Below are 16,597 nucleotides of genomic sequence, written 5' to 3'. Positions count from 1 at the left end.
CTGTGACTCCCCTCTGCTCTGGCTGATCTTGAGCAACACTGGAAATCCATGGGAAATTGGGGGATTGTTGCTGGATTTGGCACAGACCATGAAACGTTTTGTAAGTTAAACAGGATTCCAAACAAAGCAATTCTGCATCTAAAAACACCTGTGAGCTTCTGGCTACATGTGTCTGATGGAATTAGAATGAACTTTCACCCCACCATGGTTTACCCTACCTCCTCAAAGCTTATCCCCATCACCCTCCAGATCAGTGTTTCTCAAACTTTTGTATTGGTGACTCCTTTCACACAGCAAACCCATGAGTGTGACCCCCTTATAAATTAAAAACACTTTTCTTGTATTTAACACTATTATAAATGGTGGAGGCAAAGCGGGGTTTCGGGTGGAAGCTGACACCTTGCAACCCCCTGTTTGAGAACTCCTGCTCCAGATCTTGCATTTGAGACCTTCTAATCTGAACGACCTTGATGCCCCATTCAGAGCCTTGCTGAATCCAGTCCGCTGGATAGGTTTGCTCCCCTAAACTCTGACTAATGGGCTTTCAACAGCACAGACCTGGTGCCATGGAAACTTTGCCCTTCTCTTCCAGAAAAATCTTGCCATCAAACCCCATAGCAGGCAGCATCCCTTGCTGGAAAAAGATCACATTTTTCTGCTTTAAACCAAAGTAATTGTGCTTCAAGAAGAACTCCTTTGTAGATTCCATTGTTCTGCCACTTGTCATGATGTACCTGCCACAGGAAGAAGAGAAAAACCCAAGTAAATAGGAAGATAATCAGACTCTGCTCCTGTCTGATCTTCACACAGGATTGCTTTTGAAGCCCACGTAGAGCACTTGTGGGATAGAGATCAGGACCCCCTGGGATCAGGATGTATCACAGAACAGCTCTCACTTGCATCTAACAATGAATCACATCAACATTTCACCTCTGACCAGTGAGCTCTCTGCAGCCACAGGTTTGGCAGCAATTGTCTGAGTGGCCATGTCAGGGACCTAGGGAGCCAGGAGGATGGTGCTGGTGGTCTCCATGAGCTGGGAGGAGCCCATGGTTAGAACAAACATGCAGGAGGAAGTTTTATCTGCTGCGGTATGATCTACTGGCACTAGGGAGGATGAGAACTAGCTGCCCCAAGCCAGTGAGGAACCTCAACACAGGCCTTGAGCAACACTTCCACTGACAGAAACAGACACTGGAACCTCCTTGAGCAGCATTGGACAATACTTTGCTGGGTAATTTGGCTAGAAGACCCTTTGTCAGCAACATCTGGCACTGCTGACTTACTGGCCCTTGAGCCCCATTGCAGCTGGAGGAGGCTCATCTCCTGACCTTTTGGGGTTCTGCTTGAATAGGCAGCACAGAGAACTAGAGGGATTATGGCTCAGGTTCTAGAAACACTAGCAATGGCTACCAGGAATATGGTAAATCAGTGCTTGATGCTGACCGCCCCAGCCAGGATACCAGAGAGTCAGACCCCAAGCAGAGATCAACTGTAGAGGATGGGAGACTATCCCAGAGGGATGAGGATGCACAAGCAGCTTAAGAAGGCAAGGCCGCAGTAGTGCCTACAACCAGCAATTAGAAAAACCACTTTCAGAGAAGACTGAACTAACAAGAGGGAGCTAAACTAGATCAGTTCATCCTGTTACTTCCCTGGTCAAAGAGCAGCCACCTCAGAATGAATTTAAGGGCAGCTGGACCATCCCCCTTTACACCCTTCAGTCCCAGCAGAAATGGTGGAAATGCACTGTAGACCCAGACACACTGCTCACTGGAAGTTTCTGAACACCCCCCCCCCCCTCCCCAGGCACGGGCACATTTAGAACATCTGTTTGCTTTTTTTGACTGCCGCTGCACATTGAGTGGATGTTTTCAGAGAGCTATCCACAATGACTCCAAGATCTTTCTTGAGTGGTAACAGCTAATTTACACCCCATAATTTTATATGTATAGTTGGGATTATGTTTTTCCCATGTGCATTACTTTGCATTTATCAACATTAAATTTCTTCTGCCATTTTGTTGCCCAATCACCCATTTTTGAGAGATCCTTTTGTAGCTCTTCGCAGTATGCCTGGGTCTTAACTATCTTTAATAATTTTTTATCATCTGCAAATGTTGCCACCTCACTGTTTACCCCTTTTTCCAGATCTATGAATACGTTGAACAGGACTGGACCCAGAACAGACTCCTCAGGGACACCACTATTTACCTCTCTCCATTCTGAAAAAACGTAGGTATAGTCAGTTATTTCCTATCTTTTAACCAATTACCAATCCATGAGAGCACCTTCCCTCTTATCCCATGACAGCTTACTATGCTTAAGAGCCTTTGGTGAGGGACCTTTTCAAAGGCTTTCTGAAAATGTAAATACACTAGGTACACACTGGATCCCCTTGGTCCACATGATTGCTGACCCCCTCCAAGAACTCTAGTAGATTGGTGAGGCATGATTTCCCTTTACTAAAACCATGTTGACTCTTCCTCAACAAATTATGTTAATCTATATGTCTGACAATATTGTTCTTATAGTTTCAACCAGTTTGCCTGGTACTGAAGTTAAGCTTACAGGCCTGTAATTGCCTGGATCACCTCTGGAGCCCTTTCAAAAAATTAGCATCATATTAGCTATCTTCCAGTCATCTGGTACAGAAGCGGATTTAAATATGCCCACAAAAGCTTATGCTCTAATAAATTTGTTAGTCTCTAAGGTGCCACAAGTACTCCTGTTCTTTTTGCGGATACAGACTAACACGGCTGCTACTCTGAGACTACAGTTAGTAGTTCTGCAATTTCACATTTGAGCTCTTTAAGAACTCTTGGGTGAATATCATCTGGTCCTGGTGACTTATTACTGTTTAGTTTATCACTTTGTTCCAAAACTCCTCTAATGGCCTCTATCTGGGCCAGTTCCTCAGATTTGTCACCTAAGAATGGCGGCTCAGGTTTGGGAATCTCCCTCACATCCTCAGCCATGAAGACCGATGCAAAGAATTCATTTAGTTTCTCTGCAATGGCCTTATCGTCCTTGAGTGCTCTTTTAGCACGTCAATTGTCCAGTGACCCCACTGGTTGTTTAGCAGGCTTCCTGCTTCTGATGTACTTAAAACAAAAATTTGCTATCACTTTGAGTCTTTGGCTAACTGTTCGTCAAATTCTTTTTTGGCTTCCTAATTGTATTTTTACACTTCACTTTATACGCCTTTCTATTTTCCTCACTAGGATTAAGCTTCCGCTTTTTAAAGGATGCCTTTTTGCCTCTCACTGCTTCTTTTACTTTGTTGTTTAGCCACAGTGGCTCTTTTTTGGTTCTCTATGTTTTTTTAATTTGGGGTATACATTTAAGTTGAGCCTCTATTATGGGATCTTTAAAGAGTTTCCACACAGCTTGCAGAGATTTCACTTTTGGCACTGTACCTTTTAATTTCTGTTTAACCTCCTCATTTGTGTAGTTCCCCTTTCTGAAACTAAATGCTACAGTGTTGGGCTACTGTGGTGTTTTTCCTGCCACAGGGATATTAAATTTAATTATATTATGGTCACTATTACTAAGTGGTCCAGCTATATTCACCTCTTGGACCAGATCCTGTGCTCCTCTTAGGACTAAAACAAGAATTGCCTCTCCTCTGGTGGGGTCCAAGACCAGCTGCTCCAAGAAGCAGTCATTTAAGGTGTCTAGAAACTTTATCTCTGCATCTCATCCTGAGGTGATATGTACCAGCCAAAATGGGGATAATAATGGGGTATTTCAATTATTAATTATTATTATTGAGTTTTTTTTATTTTAATAGCTTCTCTAATCTGCCTGAGCATTTCACAGTCACCATCCTGGTCAGGTGGTTGGTAATATATCCCTATTGCTATATTCTTATTAGAGCATGGAATTTCTACCCAGAGACTCTATGGTGCAGTTTGATTCATTTATGATTTTTACTTCATTTGATTCTATGCTTTCACATATAATGCCACTCCCCCAACCAGCATGACCTGTTTTGTCTTTCCAATGTATTTGGTATTACTGTATCCCATTGATTATCCTCATTTAATATGAGGCACTCTAGTTCACCCATTTTATTATTTAGACTTGTATGTGAAGAAAGCCACAGTGTGCAGAGAACCACCATCAGCTGAAGGCAATCTCTTGGGATTCTTTCATGGCTTTTCCTGGGATTTTCCCTTGCTTTTGAAATTTGTCTCTTTTCTCCCCCATTTTTCTTCACAGGCTCTAAGGGTGCCTGAAGTGCCAGGCTTGTGACAGAAACCACAGAAAGGAATCCCAAAGCTACTTGTTTACAATTTCAGTTCATTAGGTGAGAGACATACCAGGGTACAATCCAGACCAATGAGTAGATGTGTCACCCCTGCCCTGTAACCTGGGCTGCCCTTTACAGCAGCAAGGCATTGTAGTCTCCAGCCTGGCCCGCTCACAAACAGCCTTTGGCATGTAAATCACTCCCAGCAATGTCTGTATGTGCTGCTGCCAGCCAGCCACACCTTGGCACCTACCAGCTTTGGTTATGCTGCAGGGTGACCCCAACACAGCCCCAGTCCTGGATCATTCCCCAGGAATATATGTCCTGTACTGCCCAGTCCTCTCCTGACTAGTACAAATATGTTAAATCTGTTACTCCTTTAAAGGAATAATATGCACATAATTTGTTACCCCAAATGGAGTCACCCAGACCCTTCAACTTGAACGTGCTGATTAGATAATAAACTGGTTTTACTGTTTACTCCACAGGGAGATTTTGAGTACAAGTTACGAGGTATAAAAGTCCAAATGCTACAAGAAAAAGAAGTAAAATGCTTACTGGTGCCTAACCAATCTATATTAGATTGGAAACAAAATTCTTTTGCCACATGCTTTCAGCAGTTTTACTGACCAAACTAAGTCAGGACCCCTCCCCCAGAGTCAACAGCTGCTTCCTTTGTTTCTTTAGTTGCAGTGAATGTGATGGGCAGGGAAGAGAATTGTCTTGGGGTGTCTGTCCCTTCTTTCTATAGTCCTGTCCCCACTTTGAGAAGCACTTCCAGCTGGGAACAAGGCAACAAGCAGTCAGTGTGGAAGGAAAATCCATGCTGTTTCTTCACTAAGATGTAGAAGTTTGCCCTGCCCCCTTTCCTGCCAAAGAATGGCCACTTGGCAGGTAACTGTCTAGCCTTGTTTACACATGGCTCAGGCATCAGCTTGCCCTTTGTCTCTGAGAAACTTGTAGGTCACTCCCCAGACTTCTCCAGAAGGCATACTTTGGTCATGATTTCAGCTTGTTTATATATGAAGAAGTTTATAGTTTCACACATAATGCTGCTATTTGTATTTGGCCATGACAATGATGATCAGCAAATTATGCATTTTTCAGTCAGTGCACCTCAAACCAGGGGTCCTGACACAAAAGGGGGTCACAAGATCACAAAAAATATTGCCAAGAGGAAGGGGAGCTGGGGGGGGGGAGGGGAGAGATGCAGCAGCTGCTGCTCTCTGGCCACCAAGCTCCAAAAGCAGTGGCACCACCAGTGGCAATACAGAAGTAAGGGTGGCAATACCATGAGTATGCTCCTATGAGCATCTACAGTAATTTGCTATCACTTTTGAGGGGGGTCATCACAGTCTGAAATATTGAAACCAGTTTTAAATTATACTTTACAATACATACTTTGTAGATTGTGAACAAAGGTGTATATTCTGTCTACACTGGAATTAGATACCCCTGGCTGGCCCATGCCAGCTGACTCAGGTTCACAGGGCTCGGGCTGTGAGATCATTTAATCACAATGTAGACGTTCTGGCTTGGGTTGCAGCCTGGGCTCTGAAACCATCCCACCTTGCAGGCCCAACAGCCAGAGCCAGCTGGCATGGGCCAATCATGGGTTTTTAATTGCAGTGTAGACATACTCAAATACCTCCTGAACTCAGACACCTGACATACAATTTGGAGAGCAGCTCTTTGAAAAGCTGCATCACCCCCACCCATGAGAATGATGGCCCAGAAAGGTCACAGTCCACATCCTTCTTGAGCCAGGCTGGGAAGACCAGCTTAAAGACCAAGAAAGAAGAGAAACAATGGCAGACACCCATCTCCCCCACCCAGAGGGGAGAGGATCAAGGCCTGGGTCTACACACAAAAATTAGATTAATCTAGCTACCCCACTCAGGGCTATGACAATGTCTCACCCTGAGCACAATGATTAGGTCAATCTAGGTACTGCCTCTCAGAGGTGGATTTATCTACACTACAGTGGCACATCTGCAGCACCACAGCTGTGCCGCTGTAGCACAGATATACCATTAGAAGAAGGCTTATAATGGAAGTCTGGTTGCAACCTTAACTATGGCATTACAACTCATAACTCAATACTTTGCCTGGGTATAGTGTCTTTCAGTCACCAATGCCTTGCAGAACAATTTAGATGGGCAGACTCAGGCCACAGCTACATTAAGGAAATTCACACGGATATGACTGACTATGCTGTATCACCAGTGCAAACCTCTAAAACAGACATTGCACCAGTGCAGCTTAAACTTGTAATTTACTGAGAGGACAGCCTCAGCATAGGCTGCTCTCTGCATGGGCACCTGGCAGGTTAGATAAACACCTGCCAGGAATGGTCTAGATCAGTCATTGCCAACCTTTTTAAGCACATTATCACTTTTTGAATTAAAGTGAAACCCAGGATCTACCCCGCCCCTTCTCCAAGACCCCACCTCACTCCCTCCACCCCACTGCTCACTCTCCCCCACCTGCACTCACTTTCACCATGCTGGGGCAGGGGGTTGAGGTACAGGCTCTGGGCTGGGCCCAAGGGGTTCAGAGAGGGAGGGGGCTCAGGGCACAAGCTCTGGGAGGGGGCTCAGGCAGGGGATTGGGGTGCATGAGAAGGCTTGGGGTCCTGGCTCTGGGAATGGGCTCAGGGCTGGGCCAGGGTGCGGGGCTGCACTGGGCAGCGCTTAGCTCAGGTGGCAGTGCAGTGGAGCTAAGGCAGGTTCCCTGCCTGCCCTGGCCCCATGCTACTCCTGGACGCTGCCGGCACATCCCTGCAACTCAGGGCAGGGGGGGAAGGGAGGGAAGAGAGAGAGCGAGAAGGAGAAGAGGAGGGGCTGAGGGGAGAGAAGTTGGCTCTGTGCACTGCCCATCCCTGCAGGTACCATCCCCGCAGCTCCCATTGGCCGCAGTTCCCCATTCCCGGCCAATGGGAGCTGCAGGGGCAGTGCCTGCAGGGGGGAGCAGTGCCTGGAGACCCCCTTTCCCTTCACCCCCTCCCCGCCCAATACAGGGATGTGCCAGCTGCTTCCAGGACCAGTGCTGGGCCAGTGCAGGCAGGGAGCTTGCCTCAGCCCTGCTGCGCCGCCAAACTTAGCAGCCCGAGACTGCAGTTGACTGGCAGAGGCTCTGCGATCAACCAGTCAATCACAATCTACCGATTGGTAACTACTGGTCTAGGTAATACTTAGTCCTGCCATGAGTGCAGGGAACTGGACTAGATCACCTCTTGAGGTCCCTTCCAGTCCTATAATTCTATACCACTGCCAATTGCCTTCATCTAGGAAGGGCCAAGGCAGAGATTAGTTACCATGCCCAAGTTTACACAAAGGAAATAGAGCCAGGACCAGAACCTAGAACTCTCCCCCAGGCCCCTGCTGCAGACAAACCAGACTACCATCAGGATGGACTGACAATGCAAACCCCTTACCATGGAATGACACACTTGGTACCATGCTGTTTTTCAGCCAGCTGCTGTAGTTTCAGGATGCGCTCTGCTTGGATCTGGAAGAGCGTTTTGTGGGATGGCAACCCCACATCATACATTCCCTTGGGATAAGAAACACCCAGTCTTGTCCCCTGTCCACCAGCTAGGAGGAGGACAGCTACTTTGCTCTGAGAAATCTGATGGAGACCTAAACAAAAAAAGAAAAAAGTGACTAAAAGCTTTCCCCCTGCAGAGGGGAAACCATGTGATGCCTTCCAGTTTATGAACAATATCATTGGAACCATAATCCTCCAGCACCCAAGCTGGCTGGCTTTAGGGAGGAAGGCAGCACAGCCAATCCCAGTTAAACAAAGACTCTCCGGTTATTGGTAGGGGGACAGGATGGTCTGAGGGAACGTGTACTGGCTCAGTCACAGCAAAGGAGCTCTGTCTGGAGAAGACAAGAATGAGCTTCAGAGCAGCCCCAACAGCACTAGACTAAGTTCTGGGCATGCGTGTGGTGTTTACCCCGCACCCTTCTTGAAAACAGCCAGCTCCTGTCCACCAGGATCACACCACTCCACCCAGGAGTGGCCTTGCGGAGGGGCAGATAGATTATCCTTTGGGGGTACAGAAGCTCAGCTGGCAGTTTCATGTAGTAAATGTGCAGGAAGGATCTTCAAATCATCCTGTTGCAGGAGTGTAATCCAGGCTCAGCCAAGTCTCTTTAGATTTCTATTTACCCCAAAATCATTGGGACTCTCAGTGCTGGGCTTCACAGAACCAGGAAGACAGTTGTCCTCACAACTCCCAGGTCTTGCAGAGATTACAAGGACAGCCTAGATCAGTGACACATGTGGCTCACTAGCCTCAGTCTGAGTGTCTCCTGCAGCTCTCAGTGTTTTAACAGGTGCTGCAGATTTAATTAACCAATCAGGATGCTTTTACTATGTTATTAACCAATTGTGTTAAAATACTTGGTCAGTCATTTTGTTGAGAACACACACACACACACACACACACACAGTGTAACTCCTGCTTAAAGTTGTCCCTGTTAACGTGGTTTCGTTGCTGATCAATTAGGGAACATGCTCATTTAAAGTTGCGCAATGCTCCCTTCTAATGTTGTTTGGCAGCCGCTTGCTTTGTCCACTGCTTGCAGGAAGAGCAGCACATTGCAGCTAGCTGGTGGGGGCTTGGAACCAGGGTGGACTGGCAGCCCCCCTATCAATCAGCTCCCCAGTCCCCTAAATTCCCTGTGCAGCAGCTGCCCAGCAGACTAGCAATTGCTGCTGTCCCTCCCCGCACTGCCATGTGCTGCTCCTGCCCTCTGCCTTGAAGCTGCTCCCTGAGACTCCTGCTTGCTGTGCGGGGGGAGGGGAGGAAGAGGGGGGCTAATGTCAAAGTGTCCCCCTCCCCCCTGCTCCTGCACCCCGCTTACCCCCATCTTCCATACAGCAGGGGAGCACACAACAGAGGGAGCTTCAAGGCAGCAGCAGCAGCTGCAGTCTCAAACTGATCTAATTAACAAGACAGTGTACTTAAAGGGGAAATCCACATCTCTCTCACATACACACAGTGTGTGTGTCTGTCTGCAATCCTCTCTCCCCTCCCTCCATTCCTGCTGCCTTGTAGACAGAGTTAATCCTTGAGGGCTCAGCCAATTGCTAGATCATTTAGCAGTAAGGCATTCCCTGGAAAATATCCCACCCTCTGACTCCTCCACCTCAACCAGGCTTCACAATCATCATCACAGTTTACCCAGTATTAAGTTGTTGGTTTAAAACCTATACTGTGCATGTATATTTTATAGTCTTGTCTGGTGAAAAAAATTCCCTGGAACCTAACCCCCACATTTACATTAATTCTTATGGGGAAACTGGATTCACTTAACATCGTTTCACTTAAAGTCGCATTTTTCAGGAACATAACTACAATGCTAAGTGAGGAGTTACTGTGTGTATATATCAAATATTCTTGATACTGTTTAAATATGACTATATAGTACTATAGTTAATGAAACAATGAATACACACTACTGTGGCTCTTGAGTAATGCTGATCACTAATTTAGCTCCTGAACCACTGATGTCAGAGTATCACTAGCCCAGACTAACCACATCATAAGGAGTGGTAAGAGGTGGCCAATCCAACATGTATTCAAAGTACTATACAAACATTAATTAACACTCAAATCCCTTGTGAGGTACATGGCTTTATCTTCATTTGGGATTTGCCCAAGGGCAGAAAGCAGGGAGGATGGGAGGGAAGTAGAGTCAAAAACAGAATTCCCAGACTCAGATTTCTAGCCCAGAACTTAATTCCCTAGACAATGCTGCCTGATCTAAGATAAATGCAGTCTGGCAAGTTAACACAGATAAGGAACCTGTGCATTCCTATTGCCTAACTGGCATTTCAGTTATGCACCCTTCTTGTTGCACCAGTGTAGATTTTTGTATTTAATAACCCACCCCTCGAATACCATATTACTTACAGAACTGAGTATGTAAGTTAAAAAAATAATCAAGATTGCACAGCTAACATGGAATTTTCCTATTTGAAAGTTTAGAAAGGAATTCAACAAACAAAAGGAAGACCGAAAGAAGGGAAAGAGTACCTATGTGTTGCATTAGAGAGAAGCATGGCCTAAACATAGGAATGAATGGGAGCCACAAATGCTGGAGTTCTAATCCCAGGTCCGCCAGCAGCTTGGGTAAATCTGTACCTCATTTCTCCCCCCGTCCATTCCCATATCCTAGGACACATGCTCTCATCTCAGAGGAGCTGGTATAAATGCTGTTTTGTAGGTGCATCGCAAAAGATACTCAGCATTTAAAGTACTAGAAGAATGCCAAGTGTTAGGAGTGCTAGGTTGTATGTGGGGCTAAGACATGAAGCAGTTATTCACAGAGGGTTTGTATATACTAGATGTTACACAGCTAGGCAGTTCTATCACAATAGCTTCAGCAACAGAATGTGCTCAGTTGTGTAGCATACATGGGTGGCTCTACTCCAAGAGTGAGAATTCAAGACAGTTCTGAACTTGTACAAAGAAGTGCACATCTTCAAGCAATGTCCAAGCAGGTGATGTGACAGACCAAAAGAATTTAAAGTTACAAATAACTGGAAATTTAGGGATTTATATAGCACTGTTATGAAGAGTCTAGGTCTAAATTTTTTTTTTTTTACTATGGGAGCCTAAATAGGTGCTTAAGGCACAGTAGTTATCAATAGGGTTTGTGGTGAAGGGTTCAACTTCAATGGGAGTTTCAATCTTCAGCACTTCATAAAATTTAACCAATTAATTAGGTGCCCACCCCAAGCACAAAGACATTGGCCCTTGGCTCTCTAGCTGTGCCACAATGTAATTGAAGAGTTTGGGTTTCACCTGTTGTCACAAGACTCCAAACAATGGTAAAGGTAAAGTCAAATACATTTCAATTTAGAAAGCTATGCAATCATTTTTCAACCCAACAGTGACTGTTCTTCATGTAGTCCAGCCATTGCCTAAGCATATTATGATGTCTGCACCTGGATTTTCTATCTGCAAAAACGTTTGTCCCCTCTTCGCAAACAAAGTGGTTGGACCAATTCACAGAAGTTCATTTTCCAAGAAAGCTTTGGTTTCAGTCAAGTCAAATTTCAGCAAAAATGAAAACTTTTGCAAGAGTAAAAGCATTCAAATAAGGCAAAGCTGAACCAGTCAATTTTATGCAGCTAAGTTGTGCTCTTTCCAAACGGTCTACATTTACAGGACAGCTACCTAGAATAGTGCACAATAAAAAATCCACAATAGCTGGAAATTGTTTGACAATGCCATTTTCAGATCAGTAGCCCTCACTGAGGAATGTCCACTTAAGTTTGAGTTGTGTGTGAAGTTTTTTGCATGTAATTAGTGTCCAGATTCTCCTACCCTCCCAATGGAAAAAGTATGTCACCCTCTTGATACAGCTACCCGCAACCCCACTTTGGCCCAGAAGAGTTTAGAAAGTTGCAGGTTTCTGCAGACAGGCATTTATAATGAAAAGCCTTTTGCAACATTAGAGCTTTCTCCACCAGCAAAAGCTATGTGGTATGGCTGTTTTTTCCTGATAGCAAACAGCTGAGAGTTTACAATGAACCTCCAAAGGTCAAATGCTTCCTGGATAACTTCCTGCTTGGACTCATGCCTCAAATTTGTTTTAACCATCTGTTAAGGAATGGAACAAAGGGTGCCACACATATGGAGGTGCACTGGCAGGACACCATATACATAGTAACTAGTAGGTCAGTGCAAAGCTTAGTAGTCTGTTCAGTTATGCTCTCCCCACTTTACCCAGCCACACCATAGTGTCATACCGAGAGAGCAAATAAAACAAGCAGGGCCATTGTGTTTCGATACATTAATGCCAACTCTTTTATGGCACATTCCATCGGTCAATCCGAAAGCGTTGCAAAGGTGGTCAGTATCACAGTCCTCTTGTTACAGATAGGGATATGGAGGCACAGAGAGGGAAATCAATGCACCAAAAATCACCCAGCAGCAGAGCTGGGACCAAAACTCAGCTTCCTCAAGTCTCAGTGAAGTGCTCTACCCACTACATTTAAGTGTAAGCTTTATCCTTCTATTACTGTTACATAGCAGCAACAAGACTCATTTCACAATCACTCCTACTGTCTCTTTATCTAAGCTATCATTCCAATCCTAGCCTTACTAGGGATGTCTACATTCTCGGATATGCAGCGTTAATGCTGCCTTTCACATGGAACTGCAGTATTTGAAGGCAGCAGATCTTGGGGCTTGGCTATACTTGCGAGTTAGCGTGCATTAAAGCAGCCGCGGGCACCCTAGCTCACTACCTGTCCACACTGGCAAGGCCCATACAGCGCTCTGACTCCAGGCCTAGAGCACTCCTGGTACTCCACCTCGGCGAGAAGATTAACACTTGGTGCGCATTGGCTGAAACACCCTGGCGTCAGTGTGTTGCATTACTGCGCTCTGATCAGCCTCCGGAAACGTCCCATAATCCCCTTAAGTCAAGTGGGCACTCTGGTCATTGTTTTGGAATCACTGCAGGCATGCCAATATGCCCTTTGAAAGCTCCATTTCTGACAGCCGGCATGCTTATCTACTCTGAGACAAAGCAACCATTACTGTGGAATGCTGTGTGTGAGAGAGGAGCGGTGGCAGGGGGAAGAGTGTGTCTGTTGCTATCTGAACTTACAAGACAGCATGCCAACATGCTCTCAGCCCCCCAAAAACCCACTCTCCCCCCACATACATACAACACACTCCCTGTCACACTCCACCCCAGCCCCCTCATTTGAAAAGCATGTTGCAGCCACTTGTGAAGCGCCACAAGCACCTGACTGGCCCTCATGGAGGAACAGCCACTGGAACAAGTTTAAACATATTTATGTTAATGAAATCTAAAACTGAGAAATTAAAGAAAGAGGCTTGTGCCCAGCGCAAGCTTTTCAGGCCCCAGGGTCTGTCATTGTTCACAGAGCAGCACTCGGGAAAAGGGCTCCCAGGCACGGAGGTTGGATTTCCCGAGATGCTTAGTGAAGGGCTGTTAGAGCTGAGCGTGCCCAGGGAATTCCCGAACAGCTTGCCACCCGGCTCAGTTGGCCTCCGCACTGCTAAGGCTAGGGTGACCAGACAGCAAATGTGAAATTTCGGGACAGGAAGGAAGGGGGGCAATAGGAACCTACATAAGGAAAAGACCCAAAAATCGGGACTGTCCCTGTAAAAACAGGACATCTGGTCACAATAGCTCGGGGCCTATTGGAACGCAGAGGAGACCCCGGGCTCAGCCGGAGGCTAACGGGGGAGGCCCGCTAGTGTATGGTCGGGCAGTAGCACAGCAGGGACAGCAGAGCCCACCGCCCCCAAGGGCTGAGAGCAGTGGCATCCGAAGGGGCTCCCTCCCGCCAGGGACCTCGCCAGACGCTAAGCGGCGCCCAGAGGCGTGGAGCCAACCTAGCCCCAACCCGTACCTTCGCGCTCCCACTCGGGGAGCTGGTCCGCGTCTCGGATGGCGCTGCCCAGCACGGCCCGCGGCAGCGCCTCCATCCGCCCGTCCACCTTGTCGCGGTCGGCCGCGTCCGCGCCCTCCATGGCCCGACGGAAGCAGGCGCCCAGCGCCTCGCAGTCCAGGCTCTGCAGCTCCTCGCACAGTGCCCGCCGCTCCGCGCCGCCCAGCTCGGCCCAGAAGCGCAGCAGGTGGCCCTGCCCGGCCGCGGCCAGCCGGCGGCGCAGCACCTCGGGCTCCATGGGCAGTGAGCGTCGCCCAGCCCCGGGCAGCCCCAGCCCGCGAACCAACGGCGCCGCTCACGGCTCCCAACCCGCATGCACCCGGCCCACGAGCCCGATTGCTGCCCGGCTTCCGCTCCCCCAGACCTGAGCACACCCCCCTCTACCGCGCTCATATAGGCGGCTAAGCCCCGCCCCTCACAGCCACCAATCGCTGCGCTCAGGGGCGGACCACTTCGCCGTGTCCGCCAGGGCCACGACGCGCCCACTGACCCTGACTTCACATTCGGCGGCGGGGACGCGTCCTAATGGCTGAGAGCCCACGAGGGGCGGGGTCACAGCCACCTCCGCCCACTCTCTTCCTGGGGCACGTGGCAGGCCCTAGCGTATGCGGAAGGGAGCCGCTGCTGTCTTCTGCTAACTCCGCAGCTGTTTGCCATGGTGATGTTTGTGATGTCACATACACTCAACGTCGCCGACTCGCGGGCTAAACAAAGGCTTTCCCCCAACCCACCCTCCCCTCCCCCACAGCACCTCTCCGTGCTACTACCTAACCCCTCCCCCCTCCAGCCCTTCCCCCCAGCACTGCTCCTTACTCCCACCCACCCAATCCCTCCTGCTTCCATTTCCCTCCTCCCCACCTCGCTCCCTGCTCCCATCCAACTCCTCCCCTCCAGCACCGCTTCCTGCCCCACCCAACCCTTCCCCCTCCACTCCCCTCTCCCCCCCTCACCTTCCCCACAGCACTGCTCCCTACCCCACCCAACCCCTACTTCTTCCACTCCCCTCCCACACAACACCGCTCCCTGCTCCCACCCATCCCTTCCTGCCTCCACTCCCCTTCCCCACCCAACCCCTCCCCCTCCATTCCCCCCATAGCACTGCTCCCTGCCCCCACCCAACCCCTTCCTCCTCCACTCCACTCCCCCATAGCACTGCTCCCCGCCCCCACCCAACCCCTTCCTCCTCCACTCCCAGTCCCCCACAGCACTGCTCCCACCCAACCTTTCCCCTCCCCCCACTGCATCGCTCCCTGCTCTCACCCAAACCCTCCCCGTTCCACAGCGCTGCTCCCTGCCCCCACCCCACCCCTAAAGCAGCACTCAAGGACAATAAGGCCGTTGTGCAGAAACTAAATTAATTCTTTGCATCCATCTTCACAGCTGAGGATGTGAGGGAAATTCCCAAACCTGAGGTATTCTCTTTAGGTGACAAATCTGAGGAACTGGCCCAGATAGAGGCCATTAGAGGAGTGTGATGATGTGGCTCTGACGGGACCCAACTGAGAGTGCCAATTCAGGACAAATTGCTAAAAACAGGACAGTTACAGCCCAAGGCTGGGGTTTTTCTGCCTCTAAGGCAAACCAAACCAGCCAGACTAAGAGGACTTCGGTCTCACCCCACTGGCTAACCACAAGTCACACAAGCAATTCCCTAAGACACTCCAGTTTCCCAGTATCACCACCAGTGCCACTCGTTATGGGGACAAATGGTTATGAAAACCAATACTCCAATAAAAGAAAAAGGTTCTCCTGATCCCATAAGACCAAGCCCCAGACCCAGGTCAATATACAAATCAGATCTTACCCACAAATCACGCTGTTGCCAATCCTTTAGAATCTAAAGGTTTATTCATAAAAGGAAAAAGATATAGATGAGAGTTAGAATTGGTTAAATGGGATCGATTACATACAGTAATGGCACAGTTCTTGGTTCAGGCTTGCAGCAGAGATAGAATAAACTGCAGTTCAAATCAAGTCTCTGGAATACATCCCCAGCTGGATGGGTCATCAGTCGTTGGTGTAGAGCACATGTGTCAAACTCAAGGCCCGCGGGCCACATCCGGCCCGCCATACAATTATATCCGGCCCGCGAAATCGTTTTATATATCTGTTTTTAATGGCCCTGTGATATGACGCCCCAATAACACACACTACAAATCCCATGATGCAGTGCAATTGCCGCCAACGGCAAGCCGCGGTTCAAGTTCACGGTCTGTTGATGTATACAACGCTAATATCAAATCAAAGCTAGACCCCAACAATGGCCAAGAGAAAAATTGATTCTGAAAACCGAGGCTTTCAAAGCCGGTGGGAGAATGAGTATATGTTTACTGAAATTGCAGGTAAACCAGTGTGTCTCCTTTGCGGGAGTAATATCGCTGTAATGAAGGAGTATAACCTAAGACGGCACTACGAGACGAAACATGAGAACAAATTCAAAAACCTGAGCGCAGGACAGAAGCTACAAAAGGTAGAGGAGTTGAAGAAGAATTTGACATCCCAGCAGACGTTTTTCACCAAAGCAAAATCACAAAGTGAAGCTGCTGTGAAAGCAAGTTTCATTGTGGCCGAAGAGATCGCCAAATCAGGACGGCCGTTTACCGAGGGGGAATTCGTAAAGAATTGTATGATGAAAGTGTGCGACGTCCTTTGTCCAGATAAAACGCGAGCGTTTGCAAATGTAAGCCTCAGCAGAAACACTGTTGCTAATCGGGTTTGTGAGATGGCGACTGATTTGAAAACACAGTTGACTGAAAGAGCAAAAGATTTTGTTGCATACTCCCTTGCCGTGGATGAAACTACTGACGCGACTGACACTGCACAGCTGGCGATATTTATCCGTGGTGTGGATTCCAATTTGTGCGTAACAGAGGAAATACTGGACATTAAATCG

At 48.0% G+C, this 16,597-nt stretch overlaps 1 protein-coding gene across 1 annotated transcript in view; it reads right to left on the bottom strand.

Moving 5' to 3' along the window:
• Positions 1-14,080, bottom strand: part of UAP1 (UDP-N-acetylglucosamine pyrophosphorylase 1) — a 35,675-nt gene extending 21,595 nt beyond the window's left edge. Inside the window, 3 exon segments of the mRNA XM_005293594.4 lie at positions 559-734; positions 7,691-7,895; positions 13,666-14,080. Coding sequence (XP_005293651.1) covers positions 559-734; positions 7,691-7,895; positions 13,666-13,942 — 658 coding nt within the window. The 5' untranslated portion in view covers positions 13,943-14,080.
• Between the last annotated feature and the right edge of the window lie 2,517 nt (positions 14,081-16,597).

The sequence above is a fragment of the Chrysemys picta genome, chromosome 8, assembly GCF_011386835.1.
Source record: "Chrysemys picta bellii isolate R12L10 chromosome 8, ASM1138683v2, whole genome shotgun sequence".
NCBI lineage: Eukaryota > Metazoa > Chordata > Testudines > Emydidae > Chrysemys > Chrysemys picta.
The sequence above is the reverse complement of the archived record's forward strand: the minus strand, read 5'-3'. Positions and strand labels throughout refer to the sequence as shown.